This window comes from Colobus angolensis, unplaced genomic scaffold (assembly GCF_000951035.1).
Source record: "Colobus angolensis palliatus isolate OR3802 unplaced genomic scaffold, Cang.pa_1.0 Scaffold19, whole genome shotgun sequence".
Classification (NCBI taxonomy): Eukaryota; Metazoa; Chordata; class Mammalia; order Primates; family Cercopithecidae; genus Colobus; species Colobus angolensis.
This window is the reverse complement of record NW_012115043.1, coordinates 5,145,318-5,171,188: the sequence shown is the minus strand read 5'-3', so window position 1 is coordinate 5,171,188 and position 25,871 is coordinate 5,145,318. Positions and strand designations below refer to the sequence as shown.

The following is a 25,871-nucleotide window of genomic DNA, read 5'->3' as shown; positions in this document are numbered from 1 at the left end:
AAACTCAGGGCTCAATTCCCTGTACAGCCAATGTTCCACCAGACAGGCTGACAGCTCAGATAGTCCTCATAGACAAGGAACGAATCTCCAGGTTGGCCACTCTGATTCCCTAGCTCAGAACACACACTTCAGGTGTGTCTGCCATACAGGGTCATTCTTGGGGTGCACTTAGGTGATTGCTATCAGGTGCATTTACCCGGCAGCAGCATCACAGGAATGTGAGTGGGTGGAGGGTAGAGATGGGGTGGGAAGGACCAGCTGCCTGTGGGTCGGTGTTCTGGGGTCTCCGTGGGCTGCCCCTACCTAGCCGGATCCTCATCCTGACAAAGGTCTGGCCTCCCACGAGGGCAGTGTTCCCCAGCACCTGCTTCTTCTCCTTTCCCGTTTCTCCTGGGAGGCACTGTGAAAGAAAGGGAGCATGGGAGAGAGGAGACTCACCTCTCTTCTGGCTCCCAGAAGAAGGAACATCTCAAAGAGAAGGAGGCAGAGGCTGGGGGATGTGGCAGCCAAGGGTGGAGAGATGGACATCAAGGCCAACAGACCCAGGTTCTTGCTGTCCCTCCCCTGCGGCCTGCAGCCCCCCAGGACTCAGGGGCTGGGTGGTCTCTTACCTGTCTCATGGTCTCTTTCAGGCTCGAGCACAGGCTCCTCACAATTGAGTCTGTCCTCACACTTCTGACCTCATGGCCTCAGACAGACCCAGCCCTGACCCAGCCCTACATGGGACCGCAGGCCATCATGTAACCTCTCTGTGCCTCAGATTCTCTTTCTAAAAGGGGGACTGCAGCACACACCTGGCTCCTGCCTTCCACCACCCTCCCATGCTGGCTTTCCCAAGCCATCCAGGTCCCCTTCCCATAAAAGCAGAGCCTTTCCTCTCCAGCCTCCTCCTCCTCCCTCCTCTCTGTGCTGGTGGTTCTGGCTTCTGCTCAAAGTTCTTGGAAGATGGAGGCTATGCTCTCCTCATCTCCAAACCCCCAATTCAGTCCTGAACCCTGGGTTCAGGTGACTGTCTGGGCTGGGTCTGTCTGAGGCCGTGGGGTATGAAGTGTGAGGACAAACCCAATTGTGAGGAGCCTGTGCTCCAGCCTGAAAGAGACCATGAGACAGGTAAGAGACCACACAGCCCCTGAGTCCTGGGGGGCTGCAGGCCGCAGTGGAGGGCAGTGTTGGCCTTTGAGAAGTGCTCAGTAAATGTGTGCACCAAGGGGAAGTCAAGGATGTAGAATACTGAGTCAATGAGGCCGGTGGTCCTGGCTATTGAATTTCCTTTTGTTCAAAATTAGAATTCCAGGGTGAATAGCAGCTCCTCTTACTCATAAACCTTGAAAAAGCATTTGCTGCTGAGTACACAGCTCCCTTCTGTCCTTGTCACGGTGACTGCGACCCAGTGTGCGGGGCTGACATAGAGCCCACCATCCCGGGGAGGCCCACAGGCACACCAGATGCCGGCAGAAGGCGGCCCAGGCGGGTCTGCGAGGGGCCGCGGGCTGAGCAGAGCTGCACGCGAGGAACAGTGAGTGTAATTGCTTTGTGGTGATTCATCTGAAGTTGCTTTAACCTTGACAGCCGGCTCAATGCAGTGAAAAAACAACTCGAAAGAGAACTGCGGCCTCCCAGCTGGCACAGCGCCCTCTGCATACCCACTGCACGCATGAGCCATGCCTGGACAGCATAGGGCTCAGCAGGAGCTCCCACCTGGAGGGGGCGAGGATGTGATCACAAGGCTGCCCCATCCCCCTCATGCCCCACCTCCCTACCTCCCCATCCTCTCCAGGTCTGGGAATGAAGAGAGAATCAGGGTGGCCATGAGCAGGGCAGCAGGGAGGGGAGATGTCCTCTACTAGGGAGCAGCAGGGAAGTCACCGGGGCCTAGGATTAGGTGAGCCAGTCCTGGACTTTGACTCCTTAGAAATAAAACATCATGCGCTGTCACAGTGGAAATAGCCATGCTCACCTTCCCACTTTCTTTTTTCTTTTTTTAGGTGGAGTCTCACTCTGTCATCCAGGCTGGAGAACAGTGGCACAATCTCGGCTCACTGCAAGCTCTGCCTCCTGGGTTCAAGCGATTCTCTTGCCTTAGCCTCCCAAGTAGCTGAGACTACAGGCACCTGCCACCATGCCCGGCTAATTTCTGTATTTTTAGTAGAGACACGGTTTCACCATGTTGGCCAGGCTGGTCTCGAACTCCTCACCTCAAGTGATCCACCTGCCTCAGCCTCCCAAAGTGCTGGGATTACAGGTGTGAGCCACCACGCGTGGCCCTTCCCTCTTTAAAGATGAGAAAACTGAGGCCCACAGAGAGGAAAGGACCAGGGTCCCCCAGGGCAGAGCTGGAACAAAACCAGGTTTCCTGTATGTTAAGGCAGAGGACTTCTGCTATGAACTGAATGTTCAAGTCCCTCCTAAATTCATGTCAAAACTCTAATCTCCAGTGTAGTGCTGTGTGGAGGTGGAACCTGTGTAGAGTCTGTGGGAGGTAAGCAGTCCCCTTAGAGGGCACTGATATAAAGAAGAGACATGAGGGACATGACCCCCTTCTCCACTCTGGAAGACACCATGAGAAGGCAGGTCCTCGCCAGAAACAGAGTCAGCCAGAACCTTGGTCTCGGACTTCCGAGCCTCCAGAACTGTGAGAAACACATTTCTGTGGAAGCCACCCAGTCTACGTGATTCTTTTTACAGCAGCCTGAACTAACTAAGGCAACTCCCACCCCTTCAGGGGCAGCATGGAGCTAAGGAAGAACACACGTTCTGGGTTCTGATCCCAGATCTGCTGCTTTATAGTTGGGTGAATATCAGAAGTGACTCCACCTGCCCGAGCTTTGATTTCTTCGCTTGTGGAACAGAATAACACGTATGTTCTCCCCAGGCTGCTGGGCAGATAAAATGGGACAGTTGGCCAGGCGTGGTGGCTCATGCCTGTAATCCCAACCAACACTTGGGAGGCTAAGGGACGGGGGGGCGGGGGGCGTAGATCACCCGAGGTGAGGAGTTCGAGACCAGCCTGGCCAACATGGTAAAACCCCATCTCTACTACAAACAAAAAAACAAAACAAAACAAACAAAAAATATATATATATATACATATATATATATATATATAAATTAGCCAGGTGTGGTGGTGCGTACCTGTGATCCCATCTACTGGGGAGGCTGAGGAAGGAGAATTGCTTGAACCCAGGAGGCAGAGGTTGCAGTAAGCCAAGATCATGCCACTGTATTCTGTATTCCAACAAGACAGAGCAAGACTCTTGTCTCAAAAAAAAACAAAAAACAGGCGGGGGGTGGGGAGGGACTGTTTATGTGAAGCATTTGCACACAGCGGGAGCACAAATCGCTGTCACCTTCCTCCTCCAAATTGTGGCCCCTCATCGTGTTTCTTTCTTCCCGCCTCCCTCCCCCTCTCACATTCATTCTCCTTACTCCCTTGCTGGGAGGAACCCTAAAGTTTTGGCAGTGGCCCTTCCCAGCTGACCCATGTGGTGGGCCACACACATCCCCATCTGGCCCTGCCCATCTCCTTTTGGGACCTCTCACCTGTCCCAGGCCAGGAGCAGGGACCCAGGCCCACATCCTATACCTTTGCTTTGCCCCCTGTGTAATGGGCTACCAGGCTGTGGTGTTGCCATTTTCACGAGAGTGTGTCCAGGGGCCCCTGAGACAGAGACACTCCCTGATGTACTTTCCAAATCAGGCAATTGGCAGGGTTGACATCTCTGGAAATCCCCAATCCCAGTGCCTGGTCTGACCTGTAGTCATGGGTTTTGGGGCTATACCACCAGGCCTCCCCAGAAGCTTCCCATTAAAAGTATGAAGGTCGAGATTATCTTTTTGGTTTTTCAATAAATGCGAATTGTACATTTCATTCTATTATAAACTTGTATTTGTTTTACCATAAGGAAATGTTTAAAATATCAGGTAACTAATGTGCCATTACATGGTAAAAAATTTAAACTTTGTAGCTTCAAGAGTCTGTAGCAAAAGTCTTCTCAATAAATAGTATTGGGGAAACTGGATATGCACATACAAAAAAATGAAATTGAACTTTTATACAAAAATTCATTCAAAATGGATCAAAGACCTACATGTAGGAGCACACCTATAAACTCAGAAGAAACCACAGGGGGAAAGCGTCATGACATTGAATTTGGCAATGATTTCTTGCATATTACATTAAAAGTATAGGCAACAAAAGAAAAAATAGTTAAATTGGACTTCATCAAAATTAAAAAAAAAACTTTTATATATCAAAAGACATGATCAATTGGCTGAGGTAGGAGCATTGCTTGAGGCCAGGAGTTTGAGAACAGCCTGGGCAACATAGTGAGATCCCGTATCTAAGAAAAAAATTTAAAAAATTAGCCTGGCATGGTGACACATGCCTGTAGTCCCATGTACTCAGGAGCCTGAAGCCAGAGGATTGCTTGAGCCTGGGAGATCAAGGCTGAAGTGAGCTATGATTGTGCCACTGCACTCCAGCCTGGGTGACAAAGTGAGTTGTTGTCTTTAAAAAATAAAAATAATGTTTAAAAAGGACACTATCAACACAGTGAAAAGGGAACTCAGAGAATGGGAGAAAATATCTACAAATCACGTATGGTCGCGTGTTGCTCAACCATAGGGATATGTTCTGAGAAATGCATTGGTGGGCGACTTTGTTGTTGCGCAAACATCATAGAGTGTACTTGCACAAACCTAGATGGTACAGCCTACTTCACACCTAGGCTACACCATCTAGTTTGACTATTATCGTATATGCGGTCAGTCACCTACCCAAACATCATTATGTGGTGCGTGACTGTATCTAATCAGCAGTTAATATCCGGAATATATAAAGAACTCCTATAACTCAACACAAAACAATCTGATTAAAAAATGGGCAAAGGGTTAGGGGATTATGGCAGATGGGAGGCAGGACTAGATTGCAGCCCCGGACAATACGGCGGCTTACATTGTGAATTTTACCTCCAGATCAACTGCAAGAACAAACCAGCAATCCCAAGAGGAACCTCTGAAGGAAGCAGACTGCTCCTGCAGGACCCGGGAGACACCCCAAATACTGTGAGTGCCCCAACTGTGGAAGTGGGAAAGGGAGATCCTCCTCTCCCGAACACACACCCCCACTGGAGAGGCTGAAGTCTGTTTGTGGGAGAAGTTTCTGACTTTACTAGGAGCTGAATTAAGTTAGAAAGCTGAGTAAAACACAGGGGTAGAGGAGGCAGCAGAAAGGCTTGGGAGTCCCCAAGCAGCCCATTCCTGCCTGGCACCACAGGGATCCATCAGGAGTGTGGACAGAGGAGCAGCGGGTAAAACTCCAAAGAGAGAAGGAATTCTCTAGTAGAAGTTTGTAACAACTTGAATGGTGCGAGAAGCCTCCTGGCCATAACTTGGGGGAGGGTGCAAATCGAATCGGGGTGTGCAGACTTCACAGGCGGGGAAGAACTAAAGCCCATTTCTTTTGCAGCTGGGAGGCAGATAGCCTTGGGCAAGTTTTCAAGCCTGTCTCGCCCTACACCTGGAAACAGACTCTGGGCTGTTGCGGGAAGGTGGGGGGTGGCGGGGTCAGTGTGCAGCACCGTGGGAGTGAGGCTGGCCCTTTGGTTTACATGGGAGCTGGGTGAGGCCTGTGACTACTGGCTTTCCCCCACTTCCCTGACAACCTGCATGACTCAGCAGAGGCAGCCATAATCCTCCTAGGTACACAACTCCATTAACCTGGGAAACTCACCCTCATCCCTCACAGCAGCCACAGGGAGACCCACCCAAGGAAAGTCTGAGCTCAGACACACCTAGGCCCACCCCCACCTGATGGTCCTTCCCTATCCATCCTGGTAGCAGAAGACAAAGGACATATAATTTTGGGAGTTCTACAGCCCCATCCACGGCCAGTCCCTCTCCACACTGCTATAGCTGATGCTTTCTGGAAAGCGCCACCTCCTGGCAAGAGGCCAACCAGCACAAAAATAGAGCATTAAACCACAAAAGTTAAGGACCCTCATGGAATCCATTGCATCCCCTCCGGCACCTCCACTGGAACAGGCACCGGTATCCACGGCTGAGAGACCACAGACAGTTTACATCACAGGACTCTGTGCAGACAACCTCCAGTACCAACCCAGAGCTGGGTAGACTTACCAAGTGGCCAGACCTAGATGAGAGACAACAGTCCCTGCTGTTTGGCTCACAGGAAGCCACATCCATAGGAAAAGTGGAGGCGGGGGGGGGGGTTACTACATCAAGGGAACACCCCGTGGGACAAAAGAATCTGAACAACAGCTTTCAGCCCTAGACCTTCCCTCTGACAGAGCTTACCCAAATAAGAAAGAACCAGAAAACCAACCCTGGTAATATGACAAAACAAGGTTCTTCACCCCGCAAAAAATCACACTAGTTCACCAGCAATGGATCCAAACCAAGGAGAAATCCCTGATTTACCTGAAAAAGAATTCAGGGGGTTATTAAGCTAATCAAGGAGGGACAAGAGAAAGGTGAAGCCCAATGCAAGGAAATTGAAAAAATGATACAAGAAGTGAAGGGAGAAATAGTTAAGGAAATAAATAACTTAAAACACAATAAAAACTTCAGGAAACTTTGAACACACTTTTAGAAATGCAAAATGCTCTGGAAAGTCTCAGCAGAATCGGACAAGTAGAAGAAAGAAATTCAGAGCTCAAAGACAAGGTCTTTGAATTAACCCAATCCAACAAAGACAAAGAAAAAAAAAAAAAAAGAAAGAAAATATGAACAAAGCCTCCAAGAAGTCTGGGATTATGTTAAATGACCAAATCTAAGAATAATCCGTGTTCCCGAGGAAGAAGAGAATTCTAAAACTCTGGAAAATATATTTGGGGGAATAATCAACAAAAACTTCCCCGGCCTTGTGAGAGACCTAGACATCCAAATACAAGAAGCACAAAGAACACCTGGAAAATTCATCGCAAAAAGACCTTCACCTGGCCACACTGTCATCAGGTTATCCAAAGTTAAGACAAAGGAAAGAATCTTAAGAGCTGTGAGAGAGAAGCACCAGGTAACCGATGAAGGAAAACCTATCAAGTTAACAACAGATTTCTCAGCAGAAACCCTACAAGCTAGAAGGGACTGGGGACCCATCTTCAGCCTCCTCAAACAAAACAATTATCAGTCAAGAATTTTGTATCCAGCAAAATTAAGCATCATATATGAAGGAAAGATACGGTTGTTTTCAGACAAACAAATGCTGAGAGAATTCGCCATTACCAAGCCACCATGCTAAAAGGAGCTCTAAATCTTAAAACAAATTCTGGAAACACATCAAAACAGAACCTCTTTAAAGCATAAATCACACAGGACCTATAAAACAAAAACACAAGTTAAAAAGCAAAAACAAAAACAAAATCAAAGTACACTGGCAATAAAGAAGAGGAGGAATACAATGGTACCTCACATTTCAATACTAACATTGAATGTAAATGGCCTAAATGCTCCACTTAAAAAATATAGAACCGCAGAATGGATAAGAACTCACCAACCAACTATCTGCTGCCTTCAGGAGACTCATCTAACTCCTAAGGACTCACATAAACTTAAAGGGGTGGGAAAAGGCATTTCATGCAACTGGGCACCAAAAGCGAGCAGAGGTAGCTATTCTTATATCACACAAAACAAACTTTAAAGCAACAGCAGTTAAGAGAGACAAAGAGAGATATTATACAATGGTAAAAGGCCTTGTCCAACGGGAGAATATCACAATCCTAAACATATATGCACCTAACACTGGAGCTCCCAAATTTATAAAACAATTACTACTAGACCTAAGAAATGAGATAGACAGCAACACAATAATAGTAGGGGACTTCAATACTCCACTGACAGCACTAGACAGGTCATCAAGACAGAAAGTCAACAACAACAAAAAAAACCATGGATTTAAACTACATCCTAGAACAAATGGATTTAACAGGTATATACAGAACATTTCATCCAACAACCACAGAATACACATTCTATTCAACAGCACATGGAACTTTCTGCAAGATAGACCATATGATAGGCCATAAAACGAGCCTCAATCAATTTAAGAAAATTGAAATTATATTAAACACTCTTTCAGACCACAGTGGGATAAAACTGGAAATCAACTCCTAAAGGAACCTACAAAACCACGTAAATACATGAACATTAAATAACCTGCTCCTGAATGAGCATTGGGTCAAAAATGAAATCAAGATGGAAATTTAAAAATTCTTCAAATGACAATAATGACACAACCTATTAAAACCTCTGGGATAAAGCTAAGGCGGTGCTAAGAGGAAAGTTCATAGCCCTAAACGCCTTCATCAAAAAGTCTGAACGAGCACAAATAAATAACCTAAGGTCACACCTCAAGGAACTAGAGAAATAAGATCAAACCAAATCCAAACCCAGCAGAAGAAAGGAAATAGCCAAGACCAGAGCATAACTAAATGAAATTGAAACAACAACAACAATAAAAAATACAAACAATAAATGTAACAAAAAGCTGGTTCTTTGAAAAGATAAATAAAATTGATAGATTAGCAAGATTAACCAAGAAAAGAAGAGAGAAAATCCAAATAACCTCACTAAGAAATGCAACAGGAGATATTACAATCGACACCACTGAAATACAAAAGATCATGGAAGGCTACTATGAACCCACTTTTACGTATATAAACTACAAAACCTAGAAGTGATGGATAAATTCCTGGAAAATTACAACCCTTCCAGCTTAAATCAGGAAGAATTAGATACCCTGAACAGACAAATAACAAGCAGTGAGATTGAAACGGTAATTGAAAAGTTACCAACAAAAAAAACTCCAGGAGCAGACAGAGTCATAGCAGAATTCTACTAGACATTCAAAGAAGAATTGGTACCAATCCTTTTGACACTATTCCACAAGATAAAGAAAGAAGGAACCCTTCCTAATTCATTCTAAAGCCAGCATCACCCTAATACCAAAACCAGGAAAGGACATAACCAAATAAGGGGGCCAGGCGCAATGGCTTATGCCTGTAATCCCAGCACTTTGGGAGGCTGTGAGTGGATCACTTCAGGTCAGAAGTTCAAGACCAGCTTGGCCAACATGGTGAAACCCCGTCTCTACTAAAAATACAAAAATTAGCTGTGCTTGGTGGCATGTGCCTGCAATCCCAGCTACTACTCAGAAGGCTGAGACAGGAGAATCACTTGAACCTGGGAGGCGGAGGTTGCAGTGAACCGAGATTGCACCACTGCACCCCAGCCTGGGCAACAGAGCAAGACTCCATTCTCAAAAAAAAAGGCAAAAAAAAAAAAAGGGAGGAAATTCCGACACATGTGATAGCACAGATGAACCTTGAGGACATTATGCTAAGTGAAATCAGTCAATCGGAAAGGGACAAATACTGTATGATTCCAATTATATGAAGCACAGAGTAGTCAAATTCAGAGAGACAGAAAGCAGACTGTTGGTTGCCAAGGGCCGGGGAAGGGGGCAATTGGAAGTTAGTGTTCAGTGAGGACAGAGTTTCAGTTGGGGAAGCTGAAAAAGTTCTGGAGATGGATGGTGGTGATGCTTGCCAACAATGTGAATGTACTAATGTTACCAAACTGCACATTATAAATATCAAATATAAAATGAGTAATTTTATATTATGTATCTTTTACCAGGACTTTTTTTAAAAAGAAATTTTAGCAAACACTTAGTTTGAGAAGCACTGACCTCAAGGGTCCCGAGCTAGTTTAGGAGCGTAGGCATATTTCTGAGCTGGTTAACATTCTATTTTAATCTGCAGATAGCTTAAAGCCAAGTCGGCCTGGGGTCCCACACACCGTTCAAGATAAGAACATGCTGGACTCGGCAGAAGCTACAGCTGGTGATGGCCCAGCTTGGTTCTGGCTGCCTTCATCACTCAGGCCTGCTCTGTAGTCCTGTTTTGTGCCCAGTGACTGGGGAGTAGGGGAGCAATTCTGCAAGCTGGCAGGACAGTGTGTACCGGGCTTTGACTTATCCTGCACTTTGTCCTAAGCGCGTGGATAAGACCAGTTTGGTGGAATACACGATAATGTGGAAAATAGAGGGAAACGGAGGAGCAGGGTTCTCCCTCATCTCTACCCCAGGCCTTCTGGAGAGGAGGCACAGGCCCAAAAACAAAATGCCATTCTGTAGCCTGGAACCCAAAATGCAAAGCACCCTGGGATGGGAGGCAGAGAAACGGGACCCAGGAAATACAATAATTAAATCATACAATGAAAGCTTAAATTTCCAAGTTAATTATTGGGCATCATTTATAAAAGTTAACAGGGCATATTTAATTTAGGAATTGGCTCACGTCCTTCTCCGTATAGCTGAAATCTCATAAATGAAATATACTGGATCATTGCCCAGTGCGGAAATAAAAGTTATGAATAATGTTTCTATCTCAATCATTGTCAGCGCTTTAATATTCCTAATTACTTTAAAAAACTAGATATTCAATATAGGAAAACTTTTTTCTTTTTATCTCCACTTGTGAGATTAGTGCAATTTAATAAGAGTCACTCTGTCGTCTTTATTCAGTATAAACTGACATTTCATCCTTTTACTCTTCATTATTATATGGGATGGAGGTTTATGACCAGGCAGGCAGCCACTCCATTTCCCCGTAGTGGTCCATCTAACAGCCCAGAATTATCTGATAGTTGGTGTGTCAGCCCACCAGGCAAATCAGTATCATCTCTCTTCCTTTATGGAGCAGAAAGAAATTAGTCCAGGCCTTTAAAAAAATCAGCGAGGGGGTTATAAGTCAGTAAAAGAATGAGAAGTCCCCACTTCCACCCCAGTACTAGATTTATCCCCATCATCACTGCTGTCAGTCATAAATCCCTTGGCAGCCACAAAGGGCAGGGCAGGGTAGGGGCAGGCAGTCAGATGATGGATCTTCGTAACCCTCCCTGCCACTTCCAGGAATTTATCCTAAGAAGAAATTGGGACAAGTGGGCAAAGATATATGCATAAGAAGAATCACTGCAGCATTTTTACACAGGGCCACAATCCAGAAATCCCTAAAAAGTCCAAAACATATTTTAAAAAATTCAGCACCAAAATCCATTTAGAGGCAAAATCTGCATGAAACCGATTTGAGGTTATATATCGTTTTTATGTCACTCGATGTGATCAGTCATATGTCACTTCAGAAATACCACTGTTTCACCCAGGGTGCTGCCCAGACCCCGTGGGGGCATATGTCACACACAACATACTCACCATATGCTTTCTAAATTCTGAAAAATTATAAATTCTGAAGCCAACAGGCCCACGGATCTTGGATAAAGGATGGTGGGCCTATGACAGTGAAGAATCAGAAGCAACCTCAATGTCCATCAACAAGGGACTAGTTAAATGCAAGTGGTAATCCATAGAATGAAATTCTGCAAGGCCATTAAAAATCTAAGGCAGATTCACATTTATTGACAAGAAAATGAGTGCATGACGTAAAGTTAAATTTAAACAGCAAGTTATAGACTAGCACATATCTTTGATCTAAATAATAAAAGTTATATCCAGATGTAGCTCAATGTGCAAATGTATGAAAGAATGGCAGGAAGGATAAGCACCCAAATGCCAGCAGTGGTTATCTCCGGAGTGGAGAGTTAACCCTTTTTGTCTAACTTTTGCTACAGTTTGATTTTTCTTTTTAACATGAACAGGTATAACTTTAAGAACCAGAGAGAAAAAAAACAAACAAGAACAATGCTTTCAATTAAACAAAACCAAAGCTTCTCTGAAAGAGTGTCACACAACAGACTCCATTCAGTGATCTCCAGAGACCACACTGAAGTGGGACCGAGATGCCTGTCTCCACAGATTCGGGCCCACAAAGACCCTAACGCACTGCAGAGAGCATACTGGCAGACAGACCCCAATAGCATGTAGCAAGCCGGCTCAAATTACTTGGGGAAAGCTGGTATCAATTTGTGCCCCATGGCTGACTCCTCTATCTCCACAATATCTCAGGGCCACATCTTTTAAGCAGAGCTCACATTTCTCTGTGAACAACCATGTTTTCTCATGACAGATCAATTTCAACATTGGGCTATTTTAACAGAGGTTGAGCATCCAGAAGGAGGGAGAATATAATAATTAAGAGTTCAGGTTCAGGACATAGGTTTTTGCTTGGGTGATAGTTCCAGACTTACCACTGACTAGCTGTGTGTCTGCTGGAAGTTCTTTAACCTCCGTCTGCTTCAACTTGCTCCTTTGTAAAATGGGGCTAAATCACAATTCCCATACTATAAGTGCATTGTGAAAATTAAACAAGTAGATAAGTAAACAAAGCACTCAGTGCATAGTAAAATTCAATATATAGTAACTATCTCCACTCTCATTTTTCCATACTGGTCACACCAAGCTTGCGGTTGTGTGCTCAGATCTAGGAGTAAACATTTAAGAGGAATAAAGGCCACAGCCAATGGAGAGAAACCAGATGGGAAAGGTAGTCCAGACGACATCATGTGAGAAACAAGGGAGCTTGGAGAAGAAACACTTGGGGAGGAAAATGATCACTATCTTCTAATACCTGAAGGGTTGACCCATTAGAGAGTGTCTGGTTTCTTCTGTGCAGCCTCAATGGCTATTATCAACTGCTCTGAGGTGACCATTTCTATAGACACAGACTGTGATCTTGTCCAATGAGCTCCTTGGAAGAAATTCCAGGGACAAGGAGCATCATGGTCATCCACCACCCTGCCCTGGACTTTATTATGAGCAAGAACCAACCAGTAGAAGCTAAAAGGTAGGTTTCTACTGCAGAGAAGGGAAAACTTTCCAACAATGAGAATGAGCTTCCATAAGAGGTAGTGAGCTCCTTGTCAGTGGAAGTATTCAAGCAGAGGCTAGAAAGCTCTTAGCAGAGCATGTACACATTCAATGCTCTGAATGACACTGAAGGTGAGAATCTATGAATTCCAAACAGGGTTGGAACCTCTTTTAGAACTTCCCAAGGGTTCAATAGCACATGCCTTTGAGTCGATTCAAAGCTCAATGACTCATGGCTCTTCAACCCATGAGGGTGTATTTAATTGAGAGGAAAGAGCTTTTGGGTTGCTTAGCACCAAGTCTGGTGACTGAATTGGGGGTGTGGGGGCGTTAAATCAGACAGTCTAGTTCTGTGCTGTAAATAACAGGTCTATTTCCTGGCTTGCTTGGTAAATTCACTCTGGGGGCAAGTCATACTCTAAACTGCCTAGTCCTGTTAATCAAATTCCACCTTTGTTCCATCTCTTTCATTAGGCCAGAACCCTGAAAAGATACAGACCATGTCTAAAAGACCCTCCAGGGCTCTCCCCACGGCCCAGTACAGTCCCGAGCATAGAGCGAGCACTAAACACAGTTACATTCATTGGTGGTTTCTATACACTCAGGGCCCCAGGAGACCCAGGCCGTATTTCAACCTCCAATAGGCTGCCCTCAGCATTATAGTCCAGCAGTGGCAGGCAGACCCATCCCAGCAGGACTGACCTAATCCAAGTCAGATACTCCTTCCTCAAAGATTCCTTGTAAGCCAAGTTACGCAAAACAAAACACAGGTAAGTGGGGGAAAGCCCAGATATTTTACCCAATGTGTTTTGCAGCTCAAGTTGACAGAAAGACTGGTTGGACATTTTCCTTTATTTAGCTCACCTGTGCCTCAGTTTACCTTTCATTGTCTGGCCCTGTTTCCCAGTCATGGCTCACTCAAAGCAGTAGAACAAGTGGAAGGAGGAGGCCACTGTGGTCACCGGAGGTCCCAACACATTGCGGGGTTTCTTGGATACCGCAAACAGACCATGGACTCCCTGAGCCAAGAGAATCACCCAGACTCAAAACAAAACCACATACTGCCTTTGGCCAGAATGTTCTCATGCACTGCATAGACAGAGAGGCTCCAGTCAAGGCCTTTGGGAAAACAAACAAACAAACAAAAACATAACTAGATGTTTCCACCACAGCGGAGGGAGTAGAAAAGGGCAGTAACACCACACTGGGCCCACATGGACCCAACATTCTCCTCTCCGTGTTTTCAAGACTATGGTGGTCAGATATAGAGCGAGCACTAAGCACAGTGACATTCATCAGTGGTTTCTATACACTCAGGGCCCCAGGGGACCCAGGCTGTATTTCAACCTCCAATAGGCTGCCCTCAGCATTATAATCCAGCAGTAGCAGGCAGACCCATCCCAGCAGGGCTGACCTAATCCAAGTCAGATACTCTTTCCTTAAAGATTCCTTGTAAGCCAAGTTACGCAAAACAAAACACAGATGGGGAACATGGAGGTGGCTCCCCAAGATGGACAAATAATAGGGCTTAGATGCCTAGTGGAGCCACTGGCTATCTTATCTAATCAGGTCACCAAAAAGACTCTACTCCAACTCAAAGCAGGAAGAAATTTGGGCTTCAGCCTTAGTCAAGGCCTCTTTGAAAACCAAATAAGACCAAGATATTAACCAACCCTTGACTGCATAATGTGCCAGTGGATAGGTGGTCATCCGCAAATATTTGGGGGCAATAAACCAGAGGGGAAGGAGGATTCATTTTCATCTGTGTTCTTGGCAGAGAATTCCCTGAACAGCTGCCAGGTAAGCCACACCTTCTTGGTGGCCAGCCCCACAGTATGGACAATGCACCATGCCACTGTGGGTTACTGGGCCAGCCCCCAGAGCATCCACATCACCCCAAGCTCAGTAGGAAGTCTTCCCTGGAGAAGGTGAACCATCTACCCACAAAAATGTAGGAACACAAGGACCTACCCCCACGAGTGTCCTGTTCTAATTTTGGGGACACAGAGACATCCCAAATGCCCACCAGTCTCATAAATCAGTTCCCCTGAGCCTCTGTGGGCACCCACAAAACCGAGCTTTTGGAGCAGTGAACCTGGGGACCAGGGCTAGACGACGGCGACCTCCTCAGTGTGTACTCCTGGGCACTGTGTCAATTTCACATCAAACATCAAAGACCATATCTACAGGTGTTCCATCAAAAGTCAGGGTTGTCCAGATGGCCCCACAATTCCATAAACATACAACACACAATGCCCCCACAGACCCCTACAAATCATCTCTCAAGTGCCACCAGGTTTTAACTGCAGGTACACCTCCTCCCTGATGTTCAGACAGGCTCAGGCAGCCCATCCCAAGTTGCCCCAGCACAACACAAAAATGTAGCATGCACACACCACAACCCACCCCCCTACCAAGTCAGAGCCAGGGGTCCTCCTGACCCCCAAACCCCAGACTCACCGCTAGAGCAGTCGGGCCCTCCCCAGCCAGGCTCGCAGTGGCAGGTGTCTGGGGAAACGCAGCGGCCGTGCACACACTCCTCCGTACACAGGGCTGAGGGGACATGAGGAGAGAGAGGAAGAATCAGAACAACAGTGAAAACCAACCATCTGGTCAAGGAGCATAATCCATTTTGTCACAACTCCCTGGTGCCCAGGGATGCTCACAACGCATCACTGGCTTGGGGGAAAATCAAGCTACACCTGACCTGAGTCATTTAATTAACTACAGAATGGATCCTACAAGAGTACATTTCATCCCCAGCCTCATTTCCTAAAATGAAACCCAAGCTGGAGAAGAGGTAACGTCGTTGGCTTTTCGAGAACATTTCCTCCAATGTTTAACAACAGAGACCTCTGCAAACCTCAGCTCCTAAATCCACACCCCTGCTCTCTTTCTCCATCTGCTTAGGAAATAACCTGTCCCTTGCATTTTCTGCTTTCCCCAATTTCCTTCTGCAAAGGCCCCAAAATGTATCAGCCTGCCTGAAAAGAAGATCCCTTCTCACTTTTCCCCCCCACCTTTCTGCCGTCCTCCCCAAATGTCCCTATTTTGGGGTGCTCAAATGTCAGCAAATCTGCAAAGTACACACATGCAGAGGAAAAAAGCAACAACTAATTATAAGAAAGTAATTAAGAGAGACATCCACGATGATGATAATTGTAATTAGAAAGTGCCTGGCAATTTCTTATCACGCAGTTGAATGCTGCAGCCTCCTGAGGTGGGAGGTTACAGCGGCAGGCACTTTCCCTCAACCACTCTGGTGCCGAGGCTGACTGACAGCAGTTTGAGGAAGGGAAATTATTTTTCTCTTTCTTTGACAGAATCCACATTTCCTCAAGGTCATCTTTTGCTCCTGAAAGATCTGCCCCACCATCTAAGCCATCAGGGACGGATTACAGAAAGCCCCCATGTGCCACCTCCACCAAGTCTGAAGGCTCAGGGAATCAGCACTTACCATCAACCCTGTCAATTTCTTAGACCGGATCTAGATGTGTGTTTTTTTTTTTTTTTTCCTGAAAGCAAGGGACTTCTCTCTGCCCAGTACTGGCCTGGGCTAGGGGAGCAGATGGCCGGCCCCCTTTGGTGGCCTCCCACCCACTGCCTGGCCTAAATGCCCACTGGGAAGATGCTGTTGGGTTAAACAACAAGGCTCATTTAATGACTGGTGTGGTCCTCTGGCCCCTCCTAAGCACAGAAACTGACCCCAAATGCTGCTGCCTTAGCTTTGCCCAGGCCCCAGGCAAGGTAGACCCCAGAAGAGCCATTTCACATGCCCCACTGGTCAGTGGTCTGGAGTCAGCCTGTCCACTGCAAGGCTGGGATGTGGTGTCTGGAGATCCCTAGCACCTGGGTCCTTCTGATTGCTACAAGTAGCTTTTGGGCAGGGTTGTGGCACTTCCCCAGTGCTGGAGCCCCGCTCACTTACAGCCCTGGGAAGCGGCTCACCCATTGTTGGAGAACCCAGTGGGCCCTGACCCCGGGGACCAGTTCCACTTAGAACCACGATGTGCTGCTCAGGCGGCAGCTAGCAAGACTGTCACTCCTGCTGCCCGGGCTCCCACTGGACTTTCCAAACAAGCTTCTATGAGTCAATGCCCCCAGGACACACCACTGCCCATCCTCTGGCTCCCCATGGGATGCCAGCCCCTCAGCCCAGCCAGCTCCCAGCGCTGGCCTCAGCTGCTTCCTTTCCCTCATCCCCACCCTGACAGGCTGAGGTCCCCGCATGCTCCACAGCTGGACCCATCAGTGTTACAGCTTGTCATATTAGCTCACGGACACCGCCAACTGCTTTCTGACTGCAGAGAGCAGGACCCCGATCCCTGGGGTCTCTGCCGAGGGCGGTGAAATCAAGCAGTGACTTGCGAACCTGCCGAGTGTCAGGTCTCAAAGAGACTTAAGAGAAAATCATGTCCTGGCCCTCTGTTTTGTATCTGGAGAAGCTGAGGTCTGAATGTTCACGGCCCCTTGTGCAGTGTGTGGCCTCTCAGTCAGGGAGGAAAGAGCTTGGAGTGGCTCCTGGAGCTAGAGGCCTCTGAAGGTGGAGAGAGCCCAAGGCTGTGGGGACTTCACATTTTGCCCAGGCTGGACATCCTCCCCCACCCACATGGCTCAGGGGCTGGCGGTGGGGCCATTCCAGAGGGAACAGCAGAGGGGTGCTGTGACAGGCCCACAAGAGGGTCAGTGGTGACCAGAGACAGAGGGTGGAGGAGCTGCTTCAACATGCTCAGCACCACACAGGTTAGGGATAGGGTGAAGGGCAGATAATTTGAGAAGGAAGACCACCCAGTGACCTGCCTGCCCCTGCTCCTGACCCTAGACACCCAGCCCATCCACTTTCCTCCTGTGCCTTCTCCAAGTTGGGAGGGAACAGCCTTCTGGTGCTCTAAGCAAGCTCCACACTGCACTGCCTTTGCCCTTGGTCCCTTCCCGAAGCCCCAGAGACCAGCAGGACAGTCTGCAGAGCACTGCCCCCCACACTGCAGACACAGAACCCCAGCTCAGTCCTGTATCCAGCCCCTGGACCCTGGTAAGGACCCTGTTAAGGCAGCAGCTTCAGGGTCAGCTTCTGTGCTATGCATGGAGGATGGTCATCCCACAGTCCCTTGGCTTGACCCCAGGGATGCAGGTGCATCTCCCTCCTTTCCTCATCATCCTGGTATTTTGCCTGCACTGTTTGCTTGTCAAAACCTCAATCCATTCATATTTCATAGGTGTTGTTTAGACAGTGTTGTTTGAAGTATGAAATATTGATAGCAAATACCCGAGGCTCAGACTGCCATATTTGGCAATTGGGCCACTGCGTATTTGGACACCTGGTGGGGAGGGGCAGGGGGTGCCGCGGGGAAAGTCTCCTAGGGAGGGTGGCGGTGGCCATCCCTGGTGCTGGGGCGGCCGACTCCGACGCCAGCAGCTGGCAGCCCGTCTCCAGAGGCCTGGGGTTACTCAGCTGCTGCTCCTAGAGCATGTGGGTCCCCTAAGCTCTTTCAGACCACAGACCCCCATGCCAGTGACTGCCTGGGAGGGGCTGGGTTAGGGTGCTGCCACCCTGGGCTCCTTCTTGGAAACTTACAACTCTAAACAGGGCGTTTTGTCAAGTCCCTCTTCACGCTGCTGCACATCCATCTGTTGTCATGGACAGGGCGGCTGGATGGGCTCTGACAGCACCAGCTGTGTGATGGGGTCAGCCACTCGCCCTCTCCTGGCCCCATGGAGAAATATGAACTACACTCTCACCACCCTGCCTCAGTCCTGATTCTGACCTCCCAGCATGCTAGAAGCCTTCTCGGCAAGCAGCAGGATGTGCAGGGGTTGAGAACAGACTGCATCCAGAATGCCGGGTCTGGCCCAGGGATGCGTCTTATCAGCTCTAGGCCTTGGATGAGTTACCTCCATCTCTGTGTCAGCCCCATCTGTTCAGTGGGGTACGGTGGCAGGATGGGCCTCACAGGCTGTGTGACAATTGAATGAGTTGATGGAGTGCCCAGAGCAGGGCCTGGGGTATAGAAAATGCTGTGTGAACCTTACTGTTATTACTAGAGTCTCCTCAGCCCTGAGGACAGGCTCCTGGTGAGGTTCGAGCCTCTTCTACCCTCCACTCACTCCCATCCTTCACAGAGGTCTTGGACACGCGACGGGTGGTCTGTAGGGAACTGCAGACAGATCCCTGGTTGGGGACAGTGCTGCTGGAGGGCAGTGCCTTGGCAGGCAAGGCCAGGGTGGTAGACAATGTGATGATCTAAGTTTAAATTCCACATCTGCCAATTACAATTACAGTTACAGGACAATAAACAATTAAACTTCCACGCCTCAGCTTTTCCAACTGTAAAATGAGGACAATAGTAGTGCCTACCTTATGGGTTGCTGCAAAGATTAAATGAAATAAAACACGTAAAGTTCTTAGACCAGTGCCTGGCATATAGGCACATAGTAAGTACTCAATAAGCATGAGATGCTATTGCCATTTCTCTCTCTCTCTCTCTCTCTCTCTCTCACACACACACACACACACACACACACACACACGGACTGTGGGATGTCTAACACAGCTGACAGCTGCTGCCATTTGTTGCCACTTCCTGTGCACTACCATTTTCTGAGCACCTACTATGTGCCAGACCTTAGGGCTTTCACACACACTCCCTCAGCCTCTGGCACAGGCCATCCTAGCACACGCTGAGGGAGGTAGCTATGTCTGCACTGTCTCTCCTTTGAGGATCTCCAGCTCCTGGGAGAGAAAGGCTGCTTCCCACTCCTCCTTTTTAAGCCCTCATGCTTTCTGGTACACAGTAGGTGCTCAATGCTTGTGAGCCCCACGCTCACCTGCCCCAGGAAAGAATACCACAGCTCATATGAGAAAGGTATGCTTGTTTTCCCCAAGCTCAACCTCAGAGCTTGGTCACAGAGAAGTCACCAAATCTGCAGACCTGTCCCTTGGCTCAGGCTGTTTATGGCCCTGTGGGACCAGGGTGATCAGGGGTGTTGAGGATGGTGGTGCGGGGTTGCAGAACAAATCCAGCCTTGGGTGTCAGGCAGCCCTGATTCGTGTCTACAAACAGCACTCTGTGATATCAATAACTCACCATCCTCTCTGGGGCCCTGCAACTTCACTGGGAAATCAAGATTAAACCAGATGAGGTTTCAAGTCCCATGCAGCTAAGAGTCCCCTCAATCTGTCCTCTTGCCCACCCCCTCCAGGACACACCTGGATTGCTGCCATTGCTCTGGTTCCCCTTCCTGGCCCCCAAGCCCCAGCCCCTTTCTATCACAGGGACCCTTGCTTTCTTTCCTCTATTCCTTTGGAAATGGCACTGGACGAGGAGAACTCTCCGGGTTCAGGCTCTTGTCCATAAAACAAGGGCATTAGAACACATTGCCCTTAAGGACCCTTCCATGGCTGACATCCCTTGATGCTTCTCTTCTGAGCTAGGACCGCACTGACTCCAGCACACCACCTTAGAAAGCTGGAAGCTTGAAATACTTCCACTGAGCTCCCTAGCCCTGGGTCACCTGGCCACCAAAGCCAGGCAACAGCCTCCATCATCCAGCCCCACCAAGAAGCCAGAAAGGGAGAGGTTCCTCCTGCCACCCTATTCGAACATGATGGAGGGTGAAAGATTTTTCCACAAGAACCCCCCATCCACAGGAAGGATAACCAGCCCTTTCTTTCTCTCGATCTCCATGGCACTCGGTGGAGGGTGGTTGCCCATTTGGTGGGATGTAGCACACTTGACCTCCTACCATTTCTCCTTTCAGTGTTAGTCCAGACCAGTAGTGCTCTGGACCAAAAGAACCCCACACCACCATCCTCAAGACCCGTGGCCACCTTGGTCCCACAGGGCCAGAAGCAGCCTGAGCCAAGGTACAGGTCCAGAGATTTGGTGCCTTCTCTGTGACTGAACTCTGAGGCTGAGCTTGGGGAAAAGAAGCATGCCTTTCTTGTGAGCTTTGCGAGGATAAACCCAGGGTCTGAAACATCCCTGTTATCTCCCCATGGGCCATGCATTTCAGATACTCCACATGTGGCTCTTGGCGACTCCTCCCAGTACCCATGCCTTGCAAGTGATATTGACAAGCCAGGGAGGAGGATCGGGAGGCAGAGGGTGAGATGGGGTGGGGGACAGGAGGTTGTTCAACCTGGAGAAGGAAGAACTAGGTGGGGGCAGGTCAAGGTCAGCTGACCAGGCTGAAAGCCCAATAGAGATGTGAGAGCCATTCTGTCCCAAACAGAATAGGGACCCAAGGGAGCAAGTGACAAGGGAGCAGATATCCACCTAACCCAAGACAAGACTTTCTAACACCCGAATGGGTTCAGCAGTTCACAGGGCTGTTGTACAGGTAGGGAGCAGGCCACCATGATCATGCAAAGGATAGAGGACTGACATGCGCGTTGCAGGGCGGGAGCGGGCTCACTCTGCCAATTGTGAGGGATCCAGCTGGCTGCCTAATTTTGTAAACGAAGTTCTGTTGGAACACAGCCATGCCCAGTCATTTACATACTGTCTACGGCTGCTTTTGCACTACAAGGACGGAGTTGAGAGGGTTGCCACCGAGACTGACATTTCGCAAAGTCTAAAATGTTTACTATCTGGTACTTCATGGGGGAGGCGGCCCCCTGTGGTAGACGGCTTCTGGTCTGGTGGGAGACAGGACTACGGGACATGGAAGGTCTCTTCTTCCCCCTCTTCCCCTATCATTTACTTACTCCCTGGGATGACCAGATGACAAAACAAGGCCAAACAAGGCGCTTAGAAAATACGAAATGATGCCAGTCCTACTTTCTAAAGTGGCACTCTGGGTCTACCCAAAGGAGCAAGGGCTGTCAAGCTGGGAAGCAGAACCTTGCAGCAGCCATGCATGCTGACTCAGCACTTTATTCCACCCCTCTTTCCTCCTGGGAGCTGGGGACAGGGAATCTGGATGACTTAGCAAACATTCGTATTGCAGTTGATGGTCTTATTCAGGTAGACACTAGGGACAGTGTGGTGAGTGCAAAAGAGGAAAAGAGGCCAAACGAGAAGTCCTTTCTTGGCCTGGCACTTGCCAGGTATTGAGTACACACAGCCACATTGAGTCCTGGAGGTGGGGGTTAGTACCACTCCATTTATGGTTGGGAAACTGAACCACAGAAAAGGCTAAGTAACTTGTGCAAATTCACATAGCCAGCAACTCAATGTGCTAGATCGGTATTTCTTAACCTTTTATCCATTAGCAGCTTTTTAGACTTTTTTTTTTTCCTAATTACCCCTCCCATGAAATTCTAGTAACACAGATACACTGGATATCTGTGCCTTATATATAATCAGCTTCAGAACTCATTTTTGCCCCTGGCAAATGCACATGCTAGAGATTCTCCATTTGTCCTGTGCATAACATTCTCCTCCTACACCTTTCTCTGTGCCCAGAGAAGGTGATCTGCATGGATGACATTAACAGGCTTCCTGGTCTCTGGCTTCTGGATGGGTTTAGTCAATGGGAAATAGCAGCAAGAGATGGGAGGGCAGGCAGGATGTGAGGCTGGGCCATGGGTGGTGATGGTAGTGGTCCTTCTCCCCTCCAGCTAAAGGTTCCAGGGATTGCTTCCAGTCCAGGGGTGGTTGTGGCTCTCCTTGATTGCTAGTCTGAATGCTGCACCATTTCTTATTGGTTTTCCTTAGCCCTTCCCCTGCCTTTATAAATCATTTTATTATTAAACTTTCCTCACTCACCCTCCTTAACATGCCATCTGGGCCCAGGCTCAGTGGCTCACGCCTGTAATCCCAGCACTTTGGGAGGCTGAGGTGGGCAGATCACGAGGTCAGAAGTTCGAGACCAGCCTGACCAACATGGTGAAACCCTGTCTCTACCAAAAATACAAAAAGTAGCCAGACATGGTGGTGTGTGCCTGTAGTCCCAGCTACTCGGGAGGCTGAGGCAGAAGAATCACTGGAACCTGGGAAGCAGAGGTTTCAGTGAGCCGAGATTGCACCACTGCACTCCAGCCTGGGCGACAGAGCAAGACTCCGTCTCAAAAAAGAAAAGAAAAGAAAAAAACACGCCATCTGTTTCTTGGTTGGGACTCTAACTGGTCCAGGAGCCAAGCCGTGGTTTGCACCCACACGTGTGATGCCAAAAGCCTGCTTGCACAGGGTGAGATGAGTAAGTTCCAGCAGCAGATCTGTCACTGACTTGCTGTGAGAACTTAGCTGATCCCCCTCCCTCCTTGGGGTCTATTTGTCTGTCTGTGAAATGAAAGGATTGGATGACAGGATCTAAATGTTCCCTCCAGCTCTGGGAGTAAAGGGCTCCATGATAGCAACTGCCAACTTTTGTGAGTGACTGATTCAAGCTAAGTATGAGAGGAATTTGTTCCGCAAACGCAGGCATAGAGCTTGGCCCGGGAACAAACGTGTTCAGAGGTGCAGATGGAAGGCCAGGGCATCAGTCCTGGGGCAGCGGGTGAGCTTGCATAAGCAGGCCAGGACCCAGGACGGCGATCTTGGCACCAAGCAAAGGTGTGTGTGCGTCAGACTTGGGGTCTCCTCTGCAATCAAGCTGCTCAGATAACACTGGCCCTTCCCTAACCAAAGGCAGCCCCATCTGCTGTCCCCAGCTCACGGAAGCCCTCTGAATCAATTCTCCCTTCTATTGGCCCTCCACCCAGGATGACCCGCAAGTCCCTGAGGTGTCTGTGGTCATATATTTTGCCTGGAAGTTTGCAAATGGTCTTACTAGTTAATGGAACTATAAAAATTACTTACATGAAAAGGTCAGGATAAATAAAGACAACTTCCACGCCCCCTGGCCAACTAGCCTGACACTCAGCTAAGACCCAAGAAGGCTGGGAGGTCAGGGAAAGGGTGGTAGCCTCCCAGAATCCTCCAGCGTATTGCCTCCAAAGCCACCCCCGAACCCAGCCTCCCAGTGCTCCAAGGCACATTGATCAGTCTGCCATTAGCATTCTTGGCAAGAGGCCTCAGATCAGGTTGTCACTGGATTCAGCTTGGAAATAAAATGACCTACATCCACGTGGACCCAAGTGCCAATTCTGAGCTGACATGCTTAGCATGAGTGATTCTGCCATGCCCAAGGTCACACGGCATGTGTGTACATATTCTTGTGTGTCTGTGTCTGTAGCGGGGCTCGGGGAGTTCTAAAACACCTCATCTGATGTGCACCACTCGTTCCTCACAGTTCCCAGCCCTCAGCCCCCTCCACAGCCAGGAGGAATCAAAATGGTTGATCCTTTCTCTCAGCCCATCTAGAGTTGGCTTTTCATTGCTGTGGCCACATCTGGCCCCCATATATGAAGAGGCCATTATTGTTTTAATAAGCAGCACTTCCCCAGCAAGGCTGATAAGGCAGAAGGAAATTAAGGGCCAAATGCTCTCCTGGGCTGTAGGAGTGGGGCCTGCAGGGTGTGACCCCCACCCAACCTGCTGAGCTGGCCCAGAGTCACTCCCCATCCCCCCAACCCCCCCCCCTTTTTTTTTTTGAGATGGAGTCTTCCTCTGGTGCAATCTCGGCTCACCGTAACCTTCGCCTCTCAGGTTCAAGTGATTCTCCTGCCTAAGCCTCCCAAGTAGCTGAGATTACAGGCAGCGCCACCACACCCGGCTAATCTTTGTGTGTTTTTAGCAGAGACAGGGTTTCACCATGTTAGCCAGGCTGGTCTTGAACTCCTGACCTCAAGTAATCCCCCCACCTCAGCCTCCCAAAGTACTAGGATCATAGGCGTGAGCCACCAGCTAGACTGCCACTCCCCTTTAATTTGGTGGTGCCCTTGCTGATTTGTATTCCAAGGCAGTATAGCATTAAAAGCCAAGGTCCCTGCTCTGCCACTCATTAGCTGCATGTCCTTGAGCAACCTCTCTGGTCCTCAGTTTCCCCTTCTGTAGAATGGCTGTTGACTTGGTTATTGCACAGAGTAAAAGAGTTAATTCATGCAAAGCACCTAGTACCAGGGGTTAGTTACAACTGTTGCTTTCTTTTTAAAATGTTGCTGTTGTCATTAATATTCCTCTTCCCAGGACTGGGCTGGGGAGCTGGGGCACCATGGCCCCTGAGCACGCTTAGGCTCATTTCCAGCTCAGAGGATGATAGAATGGCCTGCGTTAGGTGGGGAGGGGGTGGGGAGGAAGGAACACTGGTAAAACTAGAGGGGCTGGGACTGGGAGTGGGGAAGGAAACACAGTCCAGGGTCAACTCATAGTCCATGATCATCTATCAGGGCAGCACTGGACACAGCCCTTTCCATTTCTGGTCCTCAGAGAAGAGGAGCATGGAATGAAAGGGGGTCCCAGTGCCACCTTCAGGCCCTTTGTCTCATGGAGCCCCAATGGTTATGCTTCGGGGGGAAATGTGAGCTTGCACTCCAGGGTCCCCCTGCCCCCGCGCACCCTCTGCCCATTCAAGCAGTACCACGTACATGTGCATTCACTCCACCAGTGTTTACCGGGCACCTCCTGTGGGCTGGGTTCTGCGGGCAGGGGTTAGAAAGAGGAGTCCAGAATACAGAGAGGGCCAGGCCTTGCCCTGCCTCCTGTTCTTCTGGGCAGTGAACCCTCCCCCTACCTGCTTCTCACCCTTCCCCTAAAGAGCAGGGGCCTGGAGTGCCGCAGGAAGAATTCCCTCAGGCACCCCATAGAGAGCTGTCCAAAGAGGGACAAGGACTGCCCTCCATTCCCACAGGCCAGGATGTAAGGTCAGAGTACAGACTGGGAGCCAGGCTGTCTGGACTCAAGTTTCGATTCTGCTGCTTCCCAGTTGTAAGCAGCGGGTTACTCAGGCAAGTTATTTCACCTCCTTCAGTTTTTTTTACCTGCGAAATATGGACAATGGTCCCTTACCTCATAAATTAAATGCAAGACTAAATCATTAACACTTGTAAACTGCTTAGAACAACGCCTGGCACATGGGAACCTCACTATTTTTTTCAAAGTCATTCATTCCTCTGAGCAGTCACTCACTCCAAAAGCGCTTGTTAAGCACTTACTATGTGCCAGATGCTGTGCTGGAATACCATAGCAAGTAAGTCACAGTTCCTTCTTTTGTGGTATAAACAGCCTGATGGCAGGAAAGGGAGATGGCACCTGAATGCGTAAGTGAG

The 25,871-nt window shown here is 48.5% G+C and overlaps 1 protein-coding gene across 3 annotated transcripts in view; it reads right to left on the bottom strand.

Annotated features, from left to right (window-relative positions):
- MEGF11 (multiple EGF-like-domains 11) overlaps nt 1-25,871 on the bottom strand; it is a 381,035-nt gene that overhangs the window by 185,335 nt on the left and 169,829 nt on the right. For all 3 annotated transcript variants that reach the window (XM_011940371.1, XM_011940373.1, XM_011940374.1), the window contains one exon: nt 15,242-15,334. In XM_011940371.1, coding sequence (XP_011795761.1) covers nt 15,242-15,334 — 93 coding nt within the window. The remainder of the gene's footprint in view (nt 1-15,241; nt 15,335-25,871) is intronic.